This window comes from Acomys russatus, chromosome 18, assembly GCF_903995435.1.
Source record: "Acomys russatus chromosome 18, mAcoRus1.1, whole genome shotgun sequence".
NCBI lineage: Eukaryota > Metazoa > Chordata > Mammalia > Rodentia > Muridae > Acomys > Acomys russatus.
The window spans coordinates 21,972,962-21,993,381 of NC_067154.1; the positions used below are offsets into that span (position 1 = coordinate 21,972,962).

The 20,420-nt window shown below is 44.1% G+C and overlaps 1 protein-coding gene across 4 annotated transcripts in view; it reads left to right on the forward strand.

Annotated features, from left to right (window-relative positions):
* The window catches only part of Mtrf1 (mitochondrial translation release factor 1), a 30,066-nt gene extending 11,886 nt beyond the window's left edge, over window positions 1–18,180 (forward strand). For all 4 annotated transcript variants that reach the window (XM_051160872.1, XM_051160875.1, XM_051160873.1 and 1 more), the window contains exons 6-10: window positions 1,478–1,650; window positions 3,932–4,049; window positions 6,550–6,686; window positions 10,082–10,180; window positions 18,000–18,180. In XM_051160872.1, the coding sequence (XP_051016829.1) occupies window positions 1,478–1,650; window positions 3,932–4,049; window positions 6,550–6,686; window positions 10,082–10,180; window positions 18,000–18,113 (641 nt within the window). In that variant the 3' untranslated portion in view covers window positions 18,114–18,180. The remainder of the gene's footprint in view (window positions 1–1,477; window positions 1,651–3,931; window positions 4,050–6,549; window positions 6,687–10,081; window positions 10,181–17,999) is intronic.
* Window positions 18,181–20,420: the final 2,240 nt, after the last annotated feature.

Consider the following 20,420-nt stretch of genomic DNA (forward strand, 5'->3'; position numbering starts at 1 on the left):
GGAGACAGCCAGGTAAATACAGACACAGTAAAGTAGTAAGAGTGACCGTGTGCCGACTGTAATGATTAAAACGCCAACCTAACAGCCCAGAAGTGCTTAGGAAGCGTCTCAGTGAGGGACTGTCTCCATTAGATGGCCTACAGGCATGTGTGTAGGTGACGGTCTAATTGAGGGAGGAAGACCCAGCCTGCATGTGGGTATCACCATCCCCTGGTTCTAGACCTTGGACTGTGGAAGACAGAGAAAGCAGCCAGACCTTAGGCACATGCACACTATTCTCTTCGCTGGACTAGATATAACCAGCTACTTCAGCTTCCCACCTCAACTTCCCTAGTGACAGGCCAGTCAGGAATTATGAGGTAAAATAAGCCCTTTCTTCCCTAAGTTGTTTTCTGTCACACAACAGAAGTTAGACTAGGGCACTCATAGGGAAGGGTGGGGACTGACTGGAAGGGCCTGGGGGAGGCCCGGGGTGGCAGGCGAAGGAACTATTACACATTTGCATCGTGTGGTTTTCTATCTCTGTATGTCCCATGGAGAGGTTCGAGGACAGCTTTCAGGAGTGAATTGTCTCTCTCCCATGTGGATCCTCAGGGACAGGATTTAGGTCACCAGGCTTGGCAAGAAGTGCCTTTTCCTGCTGAGATATCTCATTGGCTTCTTTGTAGCTGATATTGTTGGGGGGGGGGAGGGCGGTAATGTTTAGAGCCTAAGCACCAAGGTTTTTTGTGTGTGTGTGATAATCTCCGCATCACTGGTAAGTATTAATTAATTCCTGAAACGTAGAAGGGCTAAATATATTCAATAATATGAAATTGTGTTATTGAGCATTTTCTAATATATGACACATACTTGCCTATAATCTTACAGATAATTCAATGCAGAAAATGTCCCAATATTCCTTTTTTCTTAATGGTATATATTTTTTTTTATTCTTACAAAGTAAAAGTTCATAGATAGATAGATGGAATCCAAAAAGTACAAGCCTGGTGTCATAGGTGTTATGTGTAACCCCAGCATTTGAGAGGCTGAAGCCTAATTGTGAGTTTAAGGCCAGCCTGGGCTACATAGCAAGACCCTATCTCAAAAAAAAAAAAAAAAAAAAAAAAAAAAAAAAAAAAGATATAAAATGCACTGTTACTCAACTCCTCAGAGATAACCATAAGTATTACTCTTGACTTTTTTTTTTAAACATTTTTTTATTTTTTACATATTTATATTATTACACATATATACAATAAACTACTTATAGCAAGAAGAACCATGACACAATCAGGAATTATATAAATGTTACATTCTTAGTGTTTTGACTATTTATTTATTGACTTTTTTGTTTCATTTTATATATTATTATAGTCTATATTGGGATAATATAGTTTATATCTATTTCCTGTTCCCATTTCAGGCCTTAGATTAAGGATAAGGATAATCTTTTTCAAAGTAGACTTTACTAATATTTCTGAATCTTCTTCCCCAGGTGGACTACATCACGCAGCAGCCCGCATTTCCGGTGACAGTGTCTATAAGCATTTGAAGTTTGAAGGTGGGATCCATCGAGTCCAGCGGATCCCAGAGGTGGGCCTGTCATCAAGGATGCAGCGCATTCACACAGGAACAATGTCAGTCATTGTCCTTCCACAGCCAGATGAGGTAACTTCACCAGGGCACAGTGAATCTGGCCATGTCATGTAGACTGTGCTGAGAAGCCTGGCCTTCTAGAAAAGTCTGATTCCATGGTTGACAATTGAACTTAATATCTTTTTCTTTTTTTTTTTTTTTTGAGACAGGGTTTCTCTGTGTAGCCTTGGCTGTCCTGGACTCACTTTGTAGAACAGGCTGGCCTTGAACTCACAGCGATCCACCTGCCTCTGCCTCCCGAGTGCTGGGATTAAAGGCATATGCCACCATGCCCAGCCCTTTAGTAGTCTTTTTGTTGTTGTTGTTTTGAGACAGGACTTCTTTGTGTAGCCTTGGCTATCCTAGACTTGCTTTGTAGACCAGACTAGCCTTGAACTCACAATGATCTGCCTGCCTCTGCTTTCGTGAGTGCTGAGATTACAGGCATCCGCCACCATGTATGGCGAATTTAATAGTCTTTATTAAGAATCTTTAACTCTTTCCAGGGTAAATCCTCTTACCATCCCCACAATGTTTTGGTTATTTTATTTAGTTTAAAAAGAAGTCACAGGGCCTGGTGAGATGGCTCAGTAGACAAAGGTACTCATTGTGAAGTCTTATGACCTGAGTTTAATCCATGGAACATGCAGGGTGGAAAGGAGAGAACTTACTCCTGCAAGTTGTCTTCTGCCTTCCATAGGTACTCCATGGCGTGTACACACACACACAGACACACACAGACACACACACACACACACACACACACACACACACAAATAAATACAGTAAAAACAGCAATAATGAATTCTCTCACAGTCATAGAGGCAAACAGCCCCAAATCAAGGTGGCTGCGTGGCCCTGGTCTCTGAAGGGACCGCATCCTCCATTTCTCCTCCAGCTTCAAGCAGCTCTGGGTGTTCTCTTGGCTCAAAGCTGCTCAGCTCTCGATTCTGCTTTGAATTCACATGGTCTTGTCTAAGCAGAGGAGTCCTCACGTCCTGGAAGGACTCTTATGATTGTATTTAGAGTCTAGCTGGAAAATATAGTAGGATTTTTTAAAAAAAAAATGTTTTTATGTGCATTTATTTAACTTGCGTGTCTGTAGGTGGGTGAGCACAAGTATGCCTTAGCATGCACATGGGAGTCGGAGGGCAGTCCAGGGCTCAGCTCTCTCCTGCCGTGTGGGTCCAGGGATCGAATTCAAGCCTTCAGCCTCGGCAGCACACGCTTTTACCTGCTGAGCCCGATCACCAGCCCTGTAATCTTTGTTTGAACTCAATTATATCTTCTCAGATCAAGTTCAGAGAGGTTAAATGTGACTCACCAATAAGTACACATGGGGGAGGGTGGGGAGGGAAGCCTTGGGGCAGTGCTTAAGATTCCCTCAGTACTGCAAAGTCACCTACTCACGGACACATACGTGCCCCCCGCAGTTTAAAGTAGCCCATCTGCTACATCAGTTTCCTTTGCTTTACAAGAGAGAAAGAGCCGAGGAGAAGTGGTTAGTACGGCTTCTCCACTCACTGAGGCTAAACCCTGCAACTCACCCAGGTCGACGCTTCTTTATCCCATACTGCCCTGCTCCTCCCTGTCCATCTCTGGCTGTGAGGGCTGATACAAGAGGTAGGACGTCATCCTGTCTGGCTATCTATGTGAGAATGGGGAGCAGCTCCAGGGCTTCACGGTCAGGGTGGCATGGCATAGAAAGAGATCTCAGTGAGTAGGTAAGTTTCTGAACAGGAAACCTGGAACTAACGAGAATCAGTGAAGTGCACTGTAGACATTTTTATGTTCGGAATCACTATGAGATCGTCAGTGGTGATCAGAGATTACTTAATTCAGTGATCGCACACCATTCTCAGTCAGGGCTTCAACACTGCATCCTCTAAGTGGTCAAGTTCAAAGGTAGACGGCTTGCCTAGCATGCCTACTGCCCTAGGCTTAACCCCCCATCGCCTCAAAATATAAGAGCATTTTATGGAAATAGGTTGTTTATTTAGGCAAGTGGTGGTGGTGCACGCCTTTAACTCCAGCACTCGGGAGGCAGAGGCAGGTGGATCTTCGGGATCTTTTAGTTCAAGGCCAGCCTGGTTAACAGAGTGAGCTGCAGAACAGCCAGAGATACACAAAGACTCCTTTCTCTGCTGGGTTGGGCTGGTGGTGGTAGTGGTGGAAATAGGTCATTTATGGTTATTTGTTTGGTATCTTCCTTTTTTTAAATTTATGGTTTACATAGTTTGGTTTTGGGGGACAATCTCAGAATAAAATGTTTGTGGGATTGTGAATTCACTTATGCTCTATTTTGTGGTCCTAGGTAGATGTGAAAGTGGATCCCAGGGATCTGCGAGTAGACACATTTCGAGCCAGAGGAGCAGGAGGGCAGCATGTTAACACAACAGACAGTGCTGTGAGGCTTGTCCACATCCCTACGGGTGAGCAAGACTTTGCTCATGTCTTTGTTACTTCCTGTTGCTGAGATAGGACACCATAATCAAGGCAGCTTTTAAAAGAAAATGTCTGGTCTGGGGCTCATGGTTGCACAGGGGAGTTGATGGCCATCAAGGCAGGGAGCATGGCAGCAGGCAGGCATGGCCCTGGGGCAGAAACTGAGAGCTTGTATCTTGATCTACAGACACAAGGCAGAGAGCTAACTGAGTGGTGTGGTGTGGGCCCTGAAAGCATCAAGCCCACCCCCAGTGACACACCTCCCCAATCAGGCCATGCCTCCTAATCCTCTCCAAGCAGTTCCACCAAATGAGGACCAAGCAGTAAAATATATGAGCCTATGGGGGCTTTTCCCATTCAGCCTTTCATCTTTTCCTCCCTTTACATACTAACTAGCTAGCCCTCAGAGGACATGGTCCATAGTAGTTTACGGTTCTTTGCACAAAAGTTTTAAAGATGACAATGTGGATCTGATGTACCAGTTGCATCTGCTTTCTCCTTCTGCTTGGAAGCAGTTCCTCTTTTGAAGGATGCAGGTGGTGAGTATATCTCTGCAGGAACGGTGCTTGGCTATGCTGGACCATGGGGCTCCGTGAGCGGTGCTCCAGTATAGTTCCTAGGGGAAGAGAGAGGCAGCACGGACACGCCATTGCTCAGGTCCTCTGTTGTCCTGTAGATTACCACTAGTGCCATGAAGCTCTGCTGCATTAATGCTGGCCTGGGTACTGGCCACTTGCTCACTGGGATAAACTGTAAGGTTTTTGTTTTTTGTTTTAATCCGTTAAGGTGATTTTAAATGCATTGTCTCACAAGAGTGATGCATTCTGAGTAATGCATCAATACCCAGTTTTATCACTGGGTGAAAATTGTAAATGGTCGCAAAGTAAGGTAAGCCTCAGCAAGTCAAAAGACTTTACAGGACAGCTACTGTATGTGCAGACTGTTCTTAGCCACTTGCTATATGCTCAGTTAGCATTATTCTTCAGACTAAAACTTTTTTTTTTTGTTTGTTTTTTGAGACAGGATTGCTCTGTGTAGCCTTGATTGTCCTGGACTCGCTTTGTAGACCAGGCTGGACTTGAACTCACATTGGTCCGCCTGCCTCTGCCTCCCAAGTGCTGGGACTAAAGGCGTGCACCATTGCGCCCCGCCACTAAAACATTTTTTTTTAAACATTCTCATTTCTTTTTAAATTACTAACAAAATAATCTTGTGTGTGTGTGTGTGTGTGTGTGTGTGTGTGCACCCAAGTGTATGCATGTGTGCCTGTTTCTGTATGCATAAAGGCTAGAAGGAATCTGATCCCAGAGAGCTGAAGTTACAGGTGTTTGTGAGGACACCTGACTTGTTTTGTGGCTGCTAGGATCCAAACGCTGGTCCTCATGATTGGCCATCAGGCAGTCTCAAATGCTAAGCCAGGGCTGGAGAGAAAAATCCAGTGAAGTTAAGACCTTGCACTGGAGCGCAGTTCTCAGCACCTTCTTGTGTGTCTCACATCTGCCTCTCACTCAAAGGCCTCTGACCACGGCGGGCACAGCACTTGGTGTTTGTGTTGGGGGTACAGAGTTGGGTGGTGGAGGAAGTGATGCCAAGAATGACTTCCCAGGCTTTACTCATGCTAGCTGGGCAAATGCTGTATCACTGAACATATCCACAGACTTATGCAAAGCTTATTTTCAGCATTAGTCTACTTTTCTGTATTTGTGACTGAAAGAGAAAAGGTCAAGTGCTGCCTGAGTAGGAGTGAGGGTGGGTCAGCACTCCCAGAGGATAGTAGTAGGTTACTCCGGGAAAAATACCTGAGTGAGGGAAAAAAAGAAGAAATGCTCAGAGAGTACAAGTAACTACAAGAGTTGTTGCTTCAGCCTTTTCATCTGAAGTGTCTCAGAGTCACACCTCACAGCATGCTCATGTATGCCCCGCACCTGAGAGGCTGTTGTGGGATCACCAGTTTATGGACTGCCTGAACTGCATAGGGAGACATTGCTAAGGAAAAGAAAAAAGGCCAGGTATAGTGACACACATCTTTAATACCAGAACTTAGCTGGGAGGTACAGGTGAGACAGGCAGATCCCTGTGGGTTCAAGGCCAGCCTGGTATACATAGTGAGTTCCAGGCTACATAAGACTACAGAGTGAGTACCTTGAAAAAAGAAAAGGGAGAGATATCTCATTGAGGCTTCAGAATCTAAGAAGGCACCTAGAGCTATTACCAAGGATTTCTAAAGTTGCTAACTCTAAGCTGTTGTTCATCTTTTGCCAAATTCCATGATTAATCTTTCCCTCTAAACTGTTCGTCAGCAAGGTGTGGTGTTCTGTGACTTTAAATCCACAGCTCCTGAGGCATGGACAGACTGTGAGGTAAAGGCCAACCAGGTTACTCAGTGAGACCCAGCCACAAACAAACAATATATAAAATAGTCCTCATTTCTTCTTTCTTTGACCTTTGGAAATGACAATGGGCTGTTTACCTCTGGTTGTTTTTCAGGACTGGTAGTAGAGTGTCAACAGGAACGATCACAGCTAAAAAATAAAGAAATAGCTTTGCGTGTGTTGAGAGCTAGACTCTACCAACAGATCATTGAGAAAGACAAGTGTCAGCAACAGAATACTAGGAAACTGCAGGTAAGACAAGTGTAACAATCGCAATACTGTAGGAAAGTCGTTTTGTGTAGACAATGCGGTGTGCACTTATATGAGCGGAGTGTGTCAGAACATAGGAAAATGGGCTTATTCATAAATAAGGACTATTTAAATGCCAGTAGCCTCGGGCGTTATGATTGCATGTAGGCATGGCAGTCTCCAAAGGAGTAAATGAAAACACAGAAGTATTTGCTGTTTGTTTCCCTGCAGTATTTATGTTGTGACTTCTGAAAATGAAATTGGTTGTTTTTTGTTTAGTTTGGTTTTGGTATTGGTTTTGGTTTTTCAAGACAGGGTTTCTCTGTGTAGCCCTGACTGTCTCGGAACTCACTTTGTAGACCGGGCTGGCCTCTGAACTCTGCCTCTTGAGTGCAGGGATTAGATGGCGTGAGGCACTGGGATTAAAACCAGCAGGAAATTAGAAGATGTTCAGACATTTAAAGGCCTGTGGTTTTTATTACAACTCTGTATGAATCAAACATAAATGACACTCCTGAAACAAGGAAGGGAGCCTGTTGCTGGAGTCTGGGGATAAAGATTAAAAAGAGGGAGTTGTAGAGGAATTTTAATTCAGAACATGGCTGCTCTGGCAAGAGATCACATCCGAAGACCTTCTGGGTCTGTGTGATCAGCTGAAATACAAACTACGGGGACGGGGCAAGCAGGTCTATCTGAGTTCAAGGCCAGCCTGGTATAGAGCAAGTTTCAGGTAAAGAAAAGCTTAGGTCCAGGTGTGGTGGCACACGCCTTTAATCCCAAACAATGAAGGTAAAGTTAGTTTGTAGAAGGAAGCACTCATGTTGAAAGTGATGTTTAATTGAGTGGCAGAAAAGGTGACGTATTGGGGCTGGAGAGATGGCTCAGAGGTCTTAACTGTTAAGCACTGGCTGTTCTTCCAGAGGTCCTGAGTTCAATTCCCAGCAACCACATAGTGGCTCACAACCATCTATAATGAGATCTGGTGCCCTCTTCTGGCCTGCAGGCATACGTGCAGGCAGAACACTGTATACATAATAAAAAAATAAATCTTAAAGAGAGAGACAGAAAGAGAGAGAGAGAGTGAGAGAGAGAGAGAGAGAGAGAGAGAGAGAGAGAGAGAGTGTGTGTGTGTGTGTGTGTGTGTGTGCGCGCGTGCTGGGCGCAGTGGTTTATACATATAATCCCAGAGGTGGGCAGATCTCTCAGTGAGTTCAAGCCCAGCTTGGTCTACAAAGCAAGTCTAGGAAAGCCAAGGCTATACAGAGAAACCCTGTCTTGAAAAGCAAAAACAAAAAAAGAGGATGTTTCAGAGAAAGATTTGTTTGTTTGTTTGTTTTTGGTTTTTTGAGACAGGGCTTCTCTGTGTAGACTTGGCTGTCCTGGACTCGCATTGTAGACCACCTGCCTCTGCATCCCGAGTGCTGGGATTAAAGGCATGCCACTGCTTAGCTCAAGAGAAGAGAAAGGAAAGGGAAGCTACTTTCGGGAGTCAGTTCAGAGAGAGAAAGGAGGCAGTCTTATTGGGATAGTAATAGGGCCATAGGTTGCAGAGAGAGAAAGAACTCAGGTGAAGACTGAATGAGCCAGAGAATGAGAAGGAGCCAGGAGATTAGAGCAGATTTCTGGAGTTAGTTTGAAGTCAAGCAGAGCAATTCACAGGCTAAGAGAAAAACCAGATGAAATAAGTCAGCTGGGAGAAGAGTTTGAGCCAGAACAGCTGAGTTGAACCAGCCAGCCAGATCTCAGTAAGAACAAGAAAGGGTGAGCTTATTAAACAGTAAGTCTCAAAGGCTGAAGACATTCTAGGCCTATGTTAGATTGTACGGAGGCTAGAAGCTTCCATGACTAGGCCTAGCTGAGCAGAAGGAGGCAGTAAGCCTCCCAGACAACAACTAAAGCAGGCAATTAAAAGTTCCTTTTAGAGAGAACAACTTTATATTTCATGCTCTTTGGTACTTCTTGAATTTTGTTTAATATATATATTTTTAAAGATTTATTTATTATTATGTATACAGTGCTCTGCTTGCCTCCTGCAAGCCAGAAGAGGGCATCATATCACATTACAGATGGTTATAAGCCACCATGTGGTTGCTGGGAATTGAACTCAGGACCTTTGGAAGAAGAGGCAGCGCTCTTAACCACTGAGCCATCTCTCCAGCCCTTTTTTTTTAATGTGTGGCCTAGGCTGACCTCGAACTCGTGACCCTCCTGCCTCTGCCTCCTTCAGCAAATCCTACCGGCGTGTGCCACCACAACCGGCTGTTTAATATATTTGTAGTATTAAATACAGTATGCAAGCTGGGAGTGGTGGAGCATGCCTTTAATCTCAGCACTTGGGAGGCAGAGGCAGGCAGATCGATATGAGTTGGAGGCCAGCCTGGTCTACAGAGTTAGTCCAGGATAGCCAAAGCTACACAGAGAAACCCTGTCTTGAAAAAACAAAACAAAAAAAGAAAAGGACATCAGATCTCATTATAGATGATTGTGAGCCACCCTGTGGGTGCTGGGAATTGAACTCAGGACCTTTGGAAGAGCAGGCAGTACTCTTAACCTCTGAGCCAGGTCTCCACCTGGGCACAGGTGTGTGTGTGTGTGTGTGTGTGTGTGTGTGTGTGTGTGTGTGTATTTTTTTTTTAAGATTTATTTATTTATTATCATGTATACAATGCTCTGCCTGCTTGTACATCTGCAGGCCAGAAGAGGACATCAGATCACATCATAGATGGTTGTGACCCACCATGTGGTTGTTGGGAATTGAACTCATGACCACTGAAAGAGCAGTCAGTGCTCTTAACCGCGGAGCCATCTCTCCAGCGCAGGCACAGTGTATTTTTAAAAATTAAAAACTAAAAAGGAAAGAAAGAGAAATTTTTAAAAAATTTATTTTTAAAGGAGCTTGAACTATCAAAGAGGCATTTATTCTTATTCTGTGCTAGACTCCACAGGTGTCTGTTGTCTGGTGGGCTGGGCTGGAACACAGGGCCTTTTGCTGGGTAAGCATGCATTTTCCCACTAAGCTGCTTCCCCAGCCCCAAACTTGTAGTTTTTTGTTTTGTTTTGTTTTGGTTTTTTGAGACAGGGGTTCTCTGTGTAGTCTTGGCTGTCCTGAACTATCTTTGTACACCAGGCTGGCCTCGAACTCACAGAGATTCGCCTGCCTCTGCCTCCCGAGTGCTGGGATTAAAGGCATGCGCTACCACAGTTGGCTCTCAAACTTGTAGTTTTAAGATTACCTCCTGCCTGTTCTTGTCTTGGTCTGTGGATATAAGGGTGTTTTAGAAGATACTTAAGCCCTTCAAACAGGAAAGTCAAGTATAAGGAATTTATTAAGATTTTATAAATATTATAATTTTTAATTCTAAAATGTAAAATATACATTTCCTTTTGTTATGGAACAGGTGGGAACAAGAGCCCAGTCTGAGAGAATTCGGACTTATAATTTCACCCAAGATAGAGTCACTGACCACAGGATAGCATATGAAGTTCGTGACATTAAGGTAATATTACTATGTTTTATGTACCTTTGCTTTGTTAGAAATATAATGTGGGCCCGCTGGAGAGATGGCTCACTGGCTAAGAGCACACTCCCAGGATCCACTCTATGGAAGGTGAGAACCAGCTAAGCACAGAGATCGGCCTGCCTCTGCCCAAGCCTCTGCTGCGGCTAAAGGTGTGCACCTCCAAGCCTAGCTTTCTCCTTGGTTTCTTTTGTTGTTTTGTTTTGTTTTGTTTTTCAAGATAGGGTTTCCCTGTGTAGCCTTAGCTGTCCTAGACTCTCTTTGTAGACCAGGCTGACCTCAAACTCACATCCATCCGCCTGCCTCTGCCTTCCAAGTGCTGGGATAAAGGCATGCATCACCATGCCCAGCCCTCCTTAGTTTTTTAACTGTCTTCATTAGTCTATGATGTTTGGTTGCTTGTCTTGCTCAGACACTGACTCGGTATCTACTGAGCGTTAAGCACTAGAAATTGCTCTGTAAAACTCTAACACCCTGGGGAATCCAGGGGAACTCCCAAGGTATTATGATAAATGGTAAGAGTAGAGTCCCTTTTACGTCAGTTCCAAAAATGAAATCGGCTTGGTGGTGCCATCATAACTGGAACACCAAATATTATTTATTCTTCTAAGTAGGTACATAGCATGTAATAGTTGTATGAATCTTTTTAAAGTTTAGTTATTTACACATGAGTGCTCTGTCTGCATGTGTGCCTGCATGACAGAAGAGGGCATCAGATCCCAGTATAGATGGTTGTGAGCCACCATGTGGTTGGTGGGAGTTGAACTCAGGACCTCTGGAAGAACAACCAGTGCTCTTAACCTCTGAGCCACCTTTCTAGCCTGAATCTTAATTCTAAGATTGAATCATAGTGCTTTCCTTTCCTATTTGTAGTATAATTGATATTTTACACTATGCTGGTAGCTTCAGAATACAAATATATTAAGACACCCCAAAATATGGGAACATTTCCCTAACATTCAACTTTAAGACTCAAGAGAGACTAAACACAAGCACATGACAACTCTCAGTGTTCCGTGTTCCACATGCCAACCTTAACATGTGTCCACTAAGCCAATTCTGAGTTCTAAAATAGGAAAACATAAATTCACTAACCCCAAGTCTAGCACACAAAACATCTGCACAGGAAGGCTACTTGAAGACACCACTGCAGTCATTCTGCAGGGAGAGAGGATAACAGGGAAATATAAATGAAACAGCCTTTGCCCCCTATCATCACTCACAGAACTGTTTTCTCTCAACTTTATTTTTTAACTTGTTCAGTTCTATAATCTGTTTGCAATGAATACCACATAGCCTATATCTGGCTTGAGAAACTGTGAATATTTTGCTATATTTGCCTTCTTTATCCCTCAATTCCTTTACTATATTCACTTGTTTGAACTATTTAAAAACAAGCTATTGGGGAGGTGGAGGCAGAAGGATTAGAATTTCAAAGTCATCCTCTGCCACATTGGATGTTCTAGGTCAGCTTGTGCTAAAGACCTGTCTCAAAACAAACAAAACCCAGAAAGAAAGAAGGAAAAAAAAAAAATAAGAAAGAAAAAAGTGTTGCAAACTAAAGAGTTTTGATCCCTTCAACATTACAAACTATTTTGCAGTTACACAGGACTTCTAGATTGTACCTATCTGGGAGTGCTCACATGAAGGCCAGGGACTAGCCTCTGGTCTTTCTTTAGACTCCATTCACCTTGCTTTTAGAGACAAGGTCTCTCACTGGCCCAGAACTCACAAATCAGGCTAGACTAGTTAGGCAGAACCACAGGGATCTGCCTGCCTCTGCCTCCCCAGTGCCAGGTGGAGAGTGCATGTCACTACACCTGGAGCTTACAGTGCCAGGTGGAGAGTGCATGTCACTACACCTGGGGCTTTACAGTGCCAGGTGGAGAGTGCATGTCACTACACCTGAAGCTTTACAGTGCCAGGTGGTAAGTGCATGTCACCACACCTGGGGCTTTAGTGCCAGGTGGTGAGTGCATGTCACTACACCTGGAGCTTTACAGGTTCTTTACAGGAGCTTTACAGTTGGCAAGCGCTTTACCAACTGAGCCATCTCAACAGCCCAAGACTTCTACATTTTCGAGGTTTAAAAAAATTTTCATTTTTAATTATTGTACGTGTACATGTGTGTGTGTGCATATTTGTGTGACTATTTACATGTGTATATGCACATGGATAGAAGCCAGAGGTCAGTGTGAGGTACTATGTCTGTGACTTTTGAGACAGGGTCTTTTCAGTGACTCTGCAGCTCACCAATTGACGAGACTGCCTAGCCAGGGAGCCTTGGAAATCTGACTGTGTCTACCTATAGCACGCCCACGCCCCTGCTCTATGGTTACAAATGTGTGTGCTTATTTTGTTTTCTTTTACATGGCAGCTAAGGGTGCGAACTCAGGCCTTCATGCATACACGGCCATCTCTCCGCCCTTGTCTCCCCGCCGCCTCCGGTTTTGGTTTTTCGATACAGGGTTTTTCTGTGTAACAGTCCTGGCTATCCTGGACTCATTTTGGTAGACCAGGCTGGCCTTGAACTCACAGAGATTGGCCTGCCTCTGCCTCCCAAGTGCTGGGATTAAAGGCATGCGCCACCACCCAGCAGTCGAATTCTCATTTAGCATCTTCAAGTTTCTGGGCAAGATTCCTAGTGGGGGGGGCACTATCACAAGATTCCTAGTGGGGGGGACACTATCACAAGATTCCTAGTGGGGGGGACACTATCACAAGATTCCTAGGGGGGGGACACTATCACAGATTCCTAGTGGGGGGGGACACTATCACAAGATTCCTAGTGGGGGGGGACACTATCACAAGATTCCTAGGGGGGGGACACTATCACAAGATTCCTAGTGGGGGGACACTATCACAAGATTCCTAGTGGGAGGACACTATCACAAGATTCCTAGTGGGGGGGGACACTATCACAAGGATTCCCTAGTGGGGGACCTATCACAAGATTCTAGTGGGGGGGACACTATCACAAGATTCCTAGTGGGGGGGGACACTATCACAAGATTCCTAGTGGGGGACACTATCACAATAATTCCTAGTGGGGGACACTATCACAAGATTCCTAGTGGGGGGACACTATCACAAGATTCCTAGTGGGGGACACTATCACAAGATTCCTAGTGGGGGGGACACTTTCACAAGATTCCTAGTGGGGGGGACACTATCACAAGATTCCTAGTGGGGGGGGACACTATCACAAGATTCCTAGTGGGGGGGACACTATCACAAGATTCCTAGTGGGGGGGACACTATCACAGATTCCTAGTGGGGGGACACTATCACAAGATTCCTAGTGGGGGGACACTATCACAAGATTCCTAGTGGGGGGGGACACTATCACAAGATTCCTAGTGGGGGGACACTATCACAAGATTCCTAGTGGGGGGGGCACTATCACAAGATTCCTAGACCTATCATAAGATTCCTAGTGGGGGGACACTATCACAAGATTCCTAGTGGGAGGACACTATCACAAGATTCCTAGTGGGGGGGGACACTATCACAAGATTCCTAGTGGGGGGACACTATCACAAGATTCCTAGTGGGGGGGCATTATCACAAGATTCCTAGTGGGGGGGACACTATCAAAGATTCCTAGTGGGGGGGGACACTATACACAAGATTCCTAGTGTGGGGGGACACTATCACAAGATTCCTAGTGGGAGGACACTATCCACAAGATTCCTAGTGGGGGGGACACTATCACAGATTCCTAGTGGGGGGACACTATCACAAGATTCCTAGTTGGGGGACACTATCACAAGATTCCTAGTGGGGGGACACTATCACAAGATTCCTAGTGGGGGGGGACACTATCACAAGATTCCTAGTGGGGGGGACACTAGCACAAGATTCCTAGTGGGGGGACACTATCAAGATTCCTAGTGGGGGGACACTATCACAAGATTCCTAGTGGGGGGACACTATCACAAGATTCCTAGTGGGGGGGACACTATCACAAGATTCCTAGTGGGGGGGACACTATCACAAGATTCCTAGTGGGGGGGACACTATCACAAGATTCCTAGTGGGGGGGACACTATCACAAGATTCCTAGTGGGGGGGACACTATCACAAGATTCCTAGTGGGGGGGGGACACTATCACAAGATTCCTAGTGGGGGGGGACACTATCACAAGATTCCTAGTGGGGGGGACACTATCACAAGATTCCTAGTGGGGGGGACACTATCACAAGATTCCTAGTGGGGGGGGACACTATCACAAGATTCCTAGTGGGGGGACACTATCACAAGATTCCTAGTGGGGGGACACTATCAAAGATTCCTAGTGGGGGGGACACTATCACAAGATTCCTAGTGGGAGGACACTATCACAAGATTCCTAGTGGGGGGACACCTATCACAAGATTCCTAGTGGGGGGGACACTATCACAAGATTCTATGGTGGGGGGACACTATCACAAGATTCCTAGTGGGGGGGACACTATCACAAGATTCCTAGTGGGGAGACACTATCACAAGATTCCTAGTGGGGGGGGGACACTATCACAAGATTCCTAGTGGGGGGGACACTATCACAAGATTCCTAGTGGGGGGGACACTATCACAAGATTCCTAGTGGGGGGGACACTATCACAAGATTCCTAGTGGGGGGGACACTATCACAAGATTCCTAGTGGGGGGGACACTATCACAGGATTCCTAGTGGGGGGACACTATCACAAGCCACTTAGGAATAACCTCAACCTGTAAGAAAGGTGAGTTGAAGTCAGGTGTGGTGGTGCATGCCTTTAATACCAGTGCTTAGGAGGCAGAGGCAGGAAGATTTCTGTGAGTTCGAGGCCAGCCTAATCTATAAAAAAATGAGTCCAGGACAGCCAGGGCTCTGTGTAACAGAGAAACCCTGTCTTGCAAAACCAAAAAGAAAAGTGAGCTGTGATGGCCAGGAGAAGTTTTCTCAGAGCCGTATCAACAGTATTTGGCAGGGAGCAGTACACATTAATGTGGCCACAGACTCTTAGAGAACTGAGACTTCTCAGACATGTTTGCCATTCCAAAATGCTATAAGAATGAAAACGGTTAATTTTTAGGACAAGAATATGACACTTTGTTTTTTTTAAATTATTTATTTATTAATTATACAGTGTTTTGCCTGCATGCCAGAAGATGGCACCAGATCTCATTGTCGATGGTTGTGAGCCACCATGTGGTTGCTGGGAATTGAACTCACGACCTTTGGAAGAGCAGGCAGTGCTCTTAACCTTGAGCCCTCTCTCCAGCCTGATACTTTGTTTTGTTGTTGTTGTTGTTTTGAGACAGGGTTTCTCTGTGTAGCCCTGGAACTCTGTAGACTAGGCTGGCCTTGACCTCAGAGATCCACCTGCCTCTGCCTTCCATGCTCTGGGATTAAAGTTATGGCCACCACCACCCAGCTGTCACTATTATACTCTTTTAACTGATAGGAGGATCACAGGCAACATTACCTCACAAAGATTGTGTGCTAACAGGGACTGGCATCAGAAAAACTCAAAGGGTCTTTGAAGTCAGGCAGTGGGTCAATTTTTAATCTCTGTCTTATCTCCACAGTCATTGGAAAGATGGAAGTCACAGAATATTGATTTCAAAGTAAAGTGCTAACTTAAGCAATTAAAGAAAGAAAAATTCTTATTTTTCTCATTTAGATTCATTTTTTATTTAAGACAAAAAAAAAACCCCACAAACCTGGGACTCTCCATATATTATTAGTTGTGTTCATAATATTGCAGAATAAGCAGAAAGAATCAAATGGTATATACTCACTTATATCTGCATACTAGCCCAAGGGGCATGTCCCACGAAAGCCTTCACTTACCAGGAAACTGGGACGGAGGGGAGGACATCCTATTGGGACTCTAAATGAGAGAAGCATGGGAGAATAACAAAGTAGAAGGATCCAGAGGGTCCTAGAAACCTACAAGTAGAACATTATGATAGGCAGATTTGGGCCCAAGCGTCCCGCTCAAACTAAGGCACCAGCCAAGGACAATACAGGTGGTAAACTTTAAACCCCTACCTAGATCTAGCCAATGGTCAGAACATTCTCCACAGTTGAGTGGAGAGTAGGGTATGACTTTCTCACGTACTCTGGTGCCTCACATTTGACCATGTCCCCTGGAGGGGGAGACCTGGTGGCACTCAGAGGAAGGACAGCAAGTAGCCAAGAAGAGACTTGATACCCTATGAGCATATACAGGGGGATGTAATCCCCCTCAGGAACAGTCATAGGGGAGGGGAATAATGGGAAAATGGGAGGGAGGGAAGAATGGGAGGATACAAGGGATAGGATAAACATTGAGATGTAACAAGAATCAATTAATAATAAAAAAATATTGCAGAATATTAGTAAGCCTTTGTTGTTATGTAGCGACTGTAAAGACAATTCTTTGTTTTATTTTTGATTATCAGGTGTGTTTGTCAGCTTTTCATCAATATAACAGTTACCCGAGGAGAAAACTTAAAAATAGAAGAGATGATTTTACTTCACAGTTTTAGAGGTTTTACTCCATGTATCTCACTGGTCCAATTCTGTGAAGAGACACCATGACCAAGGCAACTTAGAAAAGGAAAACATTTATCTGGGGCTTCCTTACAGTTTCCAGGGATAAACCATGACCACAATAGTGGGAAGTATGGCAGCAGGCAGGCATGGCACTGGAACAGTAGCTATGGAATTATTTATCAGACTGGGTCTGGTTTAGGCCTATCCTAGATTGACTTACTTTCTCCACCAAGGCCACACCTTGCAATCTTCTTTTAAGTTTTTTTTTAACATATACATTTACATTATTACACATATTTACAATAAAGTACCTATAGCAGGAAGAACCATGACACCATCAGTAATTATATAAATGTTACATTCTTAGTGTTTTGGCTATTTGTATTGTCAGCCTTGAAGAAAACATCTTTCCTATCTTAGTGCATCTAAAATTCTGAATGTAAATCAATCTCCATCAAATTTGTCATTATTAACTTAAAACATCTATCTAGACCTAAAAACATCTTAACCCCTAAACAATTAAGGTTCATCGTAAAACTAAGCTACCTGGTCTTTAACTCCATCAGAGACTTGAGAAGGAATAAACTTGAGTATGCCGGGAGTGCAGGTTAGTAGCTTTCCACTTGAGAAGATGACAGTTTTCTACCTGATTAGTTACCTCAAACTCTCTATTATGTTGGAGCATCTTCTTCAGCCTTCTGGCCCAATATATATGACAGACATATTTGTGAGGCAGGAACTATTGAGGACTTGCTTACTCTGTCTTGGCGGAATTTGGCTGTTGACTCTGCCTGCGTCCAAGCTTGCCCTTTTTCAGGCAGAATTCTGTCTGTGTTAGAAACACAGACGTTTTGCCCAGTGGCTTATTTGCCACGTTTGAAGCCATCTCCATAAGCAGGTTCTTTGATGCTCCACACCTCCTAATGCTAAACAGTCTACCAACTGAGAATGAAGATGGAACATTCAAATATACGAGCCTGTGGGGGCTGTTCTCACTCAACACAACACACCATGACTACCTGGCCCCCTTGTTTTGGGCCTGTGACAGCACAGAACCTTATGGAAGGAGCAAGCAGCAGAAGACTCCATTTACCTCATGTTCTGGAAGTAAACAGAGAGGAACAGATTGGCATCCTCTAGGGGTACACTTTCCATTAGACCCACCTCTTTTAGGTTTCTACCCCTTTACAAAAGCTGGGGGCCTAGTATTTGCCACATGAGCTTTTGGGAAACACCTGAGATCCAAACCATATGCCAAGGTTGGATAGTAACTCCTTCTTTCTTATCAGGAGTTTTTACATGGAGGGAAGTGCCTGGATCAGCTAATTCAGAGACTGCTACAATCAGCAGATGAAGAGGCCATTGCTGAATTGTTGGATGAAAGCCTTAAATCAGTGAAATAAATGCAGCTTATTTATTATTATGTAAATAAAATGGACTTTGATCAAGAAACAAACAGGTGTGGAAATCTTAATGAATATTCAGAGTATAGATGTATCTACAGAGTTTTTATACAAATCACTTTAATGAATGAAAATCACATCTGACATAGAGGTTTGTTTATTTATTTATCTATTTGGTTTTTTGAGGCAGGGTTTCTCTGTGTAGCCCTGGCTGTCCTGGACTTACTCTGTAGACCAGGATGGCCTCGAACTCATGGAGATCCTCCTGCCTCTGCCTTCCAGGTGCTGGGATTAAAGATATACACCACCACACCCAGTGTAAAAGCAATTTTTCTTCACTTGATGTTAACTGTCCTCTCCAAGGCTTACTGCCTCTGTTTGCTAACCTAAGCCTAGTCCTGGAAGCTTCTAGCCTCCATACAATCTAATCAAGGCCTAAAATGTTTTCAGCCTCTGATACTGCTGGATAAGCCATCCCTTTTTTAGCTTTTTCTGAACTCTAGCTGGCTGGTTAAACTCAGCTGTGTGGTTCAAGCTCCTCTCCTAGCTGACTGATTCAATCTGGCTTCTCTCACTTCTGATTGAATTGCTCTGCCTGGCCTCAAACTAACTCTAGCAATCTGTTCTGATTGGCTGGCTCTTTCTATCTTTACCTGTGTCTAGCTTGTTCTCTTTTCAACCTGTTTCTATAAAACTCTTTCTGTAGAATGTCTCTGAATTCCATGAACTGAACTGCTACAAACTCAGCTCCACTGCACTGCCTCTCAACCGAATTGACTAGAACACAGAGATCTGCATGCTTCTGTCTACTGAGGCCTGGGATTAAAGGTGTGTACTACCATGCCTGGACTTTTCTTTCCTTGAAACTTGCTCTATACCAGGCTGGCCTTGAACTCAGAGATCCGCTTGCCTCTGTCTCCTGGGATTAAAGGCGTGTCTGTGTTCCAGCCAGATCTCATAGACCTGGAAGGTCTTTGGAAGTGATCTCTTGCCAAAGCAGTGGTGTTCTAAATAAAAATTCCTCTACATCTTCAACTGAGGGAGAGTGGACTCCTTGAAGCTCTCAGCAGTTAATGACTAAAAGATATTATGCACTGTTTATCCTTTTAATTTTAGGTATTCTGGTGAGTGTGTGTTGAACTCTCAAGCATTTGATTTGTACTCACCTGATAATGAATGACATGGGCATCTTTCCATATATTTTTATTTGCCAGTATACATATAATGGATATTTTCCCAGAGTAGTGCTTAGATATGTACTTTATTTTCACTACACTGGATGAGCAGAAGCTTGGGATCTTGTTGGTTTTCACTTAGTGTTTTTATTGTTTTATTAAAGTGCTCTGAGTGTGTGTGTGTGTCCCCAAAACTCTATCCCCAATTAGAAGCTTTCTCTGTTTGTGTTTGTTTCCAGTCTGGGTTTCTCTGTGTGTAGCTTGGCTGTCCTGGACTCACTATGCAGACCAGGCTGGCCTCGAAGTCACAGAGATCCACCTGCCTCTGCCTCCCAAATGCTGCGGTTAAGGGCGTGCACCATCACACCTGGCAGCTTTCTTCCTGTTAGGGCTAAGATTTATCTTTATTTTTTTTTCTTAGAGTTTAAGGAAGGGAATCAATTAACATTGTTAACTTTAATAATCTGATCTAGTTGTTTCAAAATCATTTGTTGAAGAGACTCTCCTTTGCATTGCATTGCATTGCTATCTGCTCCTGGGTTGGTGAAATGGCTCCCTGAGTAAAAGTGCTTGCTACCAAGCCCTTAGACCTGAGTTTGAAGCCGGTTGTTGTGGTGCATACCTTTAACCCCAGCACTCTCGAGGCAGAAGCAGGTCTACAAAGCGAGTCCATGACAGCGAAGGCTACACAGAGAAACCCTGTCTCGAGAAAACACCCACACACACACACACACACACTGCCACCACCACCACCACCACCAACAACAACAACAAGCCAACCCAAAAGACTTGTAGATTTATTAGGAAGTACTGGACAACTAATTTGAGGTCCTATGAAGGGCATTTATAGATGCCTTTCAAATTTGTGACTACACATAAGCAAGTAGGTGTTTTTGTTTCCTGTTAGAGTTTGAATAGGAAATATCCCCTAACACTTATGAGTTTGGTTGCAGGCTCATGGGCTTTTGAGAAGTGACTAGATCCCCAGGGCTCACCATTACTCAACTGATGGATTCTTTTTAAAAGCTTAATTAATTTGAATTTTTATAATTATATTTATGGTGTGTGAGAGTATGCCTGTGCACATACGTGAAGGTCAGAGGACAACTTGATGGAATCTGTTTTCTCCTTC